This window comes from Juglans regia, chromosome 16, assembly GCF_001411555.2.
Source record: "Juglans regia cultivar Chandler chromosome 16, Walnut 2.0, whole genome shotgun sequence".
NCBI lineage: Eukaryota > Viridiplantae > Streptophyta > Magnoliopsida > Fagales > Juglandaceae > Juglans > Juglans regia.
Genome location: NC_049916.1, coordinates 11,202,434 through 11,204,663, shown reverse-complemented (window position 1 = coordinate 11,204,663; position 2,230 = coordinate 11,202,434). Strand labels below are relative to the sequence as shown.

The window sequence follows — 2,230 nt, the reverse complement described above, 5'->3', positions numbered from 1 at the left end:
AACGACATTGCCTCTCTAAAAGGCAAATGTTGGGCGGATATTCGCCACCATTAATTGTCACCGAAACGGCACATTGATAGTGGTGAATCTGTACAAGTGATATCTATTGGCTAATGGCACGTTGCTACTGACGAATTTATGTTCCTCGCACTTCTTTAAAACGGGTCGATGCTTGAGCAGCGTGGTTTAGTGTGTCAGATGGCCTCTTCGTATGTTTTTCATATTGTCAAGTTTGGAAAGCTCAATATATATGAAAGAAGTAGAGAAAACGGGAAAAAATAAAAATAGGAAAACAGACGACAGGCATAAAGTGAACAGGACGAGTCCAGAAGACAAACAGAGACCAATAGAAACAGGTAGACATCGGAACCATATAAACACATATGAGCAAGGTTACTGCCTCCATGGGCCAATTATCTAGCAAGCATGGCCCAATATGACAACTCTTATTCTGTACTAACTCGAAAGGAAAATAAAAACACTCGTAATTATTTAGCACTCCCCATCATGCTTGCCTTCTTTTCTTTTTTTAGTTGACTTTGAGTTTGACTCTCACGGGAGAGTGTATCCTGCAAAGGAAATATAGTGTTAAAGATAAAAATTTAAATAATTAAATTTATTGAGTTCGAGTCCCCGACTTTCGACTTTATACTTCATTCACATTTAATCAAGTAAAGAACTTTTAATAAGTGAGAGTTAATTTGCTTATTCTAATTAATTTAAGCTTTCTAGTTGAAATTTTTGAGATAAGTGCGGAAGATGTTACTTACTTCCGCACTTCTTTCCCGCCGGTCGGTTGCTGATGTTGCACCGTTTTGGAATAGTAATAGCAATGGCAGGCTTGATCCCCGCCTGCTTTGCCAAAGGCGACAACAAAACCGCACAAAGGCACTTGGGTGTGGTCTTGATTAAGGCACCAACTTTGGTGCAGCATGTTGGTGGAACCTTGGCCTGAGCATTCCCGGCAGCACTCAAGCAAGGGCTCAAGCTTGCAGCTGCAGACTTGATGGGGGTCTTTCCGCACTCTCCGGCAGCATTAACTTCCCGAAGAAAAGCCTCAGAAGCAAGCATGAAGGCGAGCACGACCACAAGAAAACCTTTAATGGAATCGGCGGCCATCTTTGTTTTAGACTTGATTAGAGATACGTTTTTCTATTGCAGAAGGAGCAGGACGAGGTAAGCAGATTTATATACTAGAATGAAGTAGAAAAATAAGGTACTTTTGAAGTAGTGGGGTGGTTGTGAATGGGTTTATTCAAGGCGTAATGATTCCAATCATTCGGGTAGTATGTTCACACTGAGATATTTGTAGCAAGCGACTGTATAAAATAGTTTCTTACCCATTAGAGTTTGTTCCTTAACAAGAGCACTTTCTACCTCTTTTTCCATTCCAGCATGTTCTTTTCTTTACTGGATGCTCGATCATATAGTCGTCGGTAGGTATATATGACTAAAAGAAATGTGAACATTCAAGTTGCGCTATACAAAACATGATCATATTCACTACTTGCGTGCAAGGGAATTCCACTATTATTTGCTCCACTAAGCTTATATAACACAATATATATCACAGGTGCACGTGGCGTTCTTGATCATCATGAATTGGATTAATATGATCTACAGGTTCATACAAAGTATATTTATTGTGGTTTTGGCATCTGGGTCGTTGTAGAAATATGTAGTACTCATTTTGTGGTACTTCTGATCCGATTAAATTCATGACATTAAAGAAAAGTAGATTGATACCCCAAGTGTGCCAATCAAATATCGCGTTTGGATGGTTGGACTTGAGAAGGTGGATGTAGATTTGGGTTCCAAGTCTGTTGTTTAGATCACGTGTTAAAAGTTTAATTTTAATTTTGCATCAAATCTATTATAATGCATAAAACCTTAAGAATTTTTTTTTTTTTTTTTTTTTTGTAAAATTACACCACCTCAATCGAGAGGGTTTTCCAATGTAGGACGTCAACTTTTACTTCAAGGCAAGACAGGCTCGTTTGAACACTTAAAAGGGTAGGTTTGGGGGGTGAGATGAGAATTTTGTGTTTTGTTTTAAAGTTTAAAATATTAAGTTTTAATATTATTATTGTTTTGAGATTTGAAAAATGTGTATTGGGATTTGAAAAAGTTGAATTGTTTATTATATTTTGTATGGGGATTTGAAAAAGGTGTAATAATGAGATGAGATGATATGAGAATTTTGTGTTTTGGTTTTGGCCCCAAACCTGCC

The 2,230-nt window shown here is 37.8% G+C and overlaps 1 protein-coding gene across 1 annotated transcript; it reads right to left on the bottom strand.

Annotated features, from left to right (window-relative positions):
- Nucleotides 1-311: 311 nt before the first annotated feature.
- On the bottom strand, nt 312-1,183 carry LOC108990715 (non-specific lipid transfer protein GPI-anchored 2). Its single transcript, XM_018964758.2, has 2 exons — nt 771-1,183; nt 312-569 (listed from the first exon to the last, which is right to left on the bottom strand). The coding sequence occupies exons 1-2, from the start codon at nt 1,117-1,119 to the stop codon at nt 553-555; spliced, it is 366 nt and encodes a 121-aa protein (XP_018820303.1). The 5' UTR covers nt 1,120-1,183; the 3' UTR covers nt 312-552.
- Between the last annotated feature and the right edge of the window lie 1,047 nt (nt 1,184-2,230).

Excerpts from the sequence above, each read along its gene's own strand:
- LOC108990715 (XM_018964758.2), bottom strand. The coding sequence starts at position 1,119 with ATGGCCGCCGATTCCATTAAAGGTTTTCTTGTGGTCGTGCTCGCCTTC.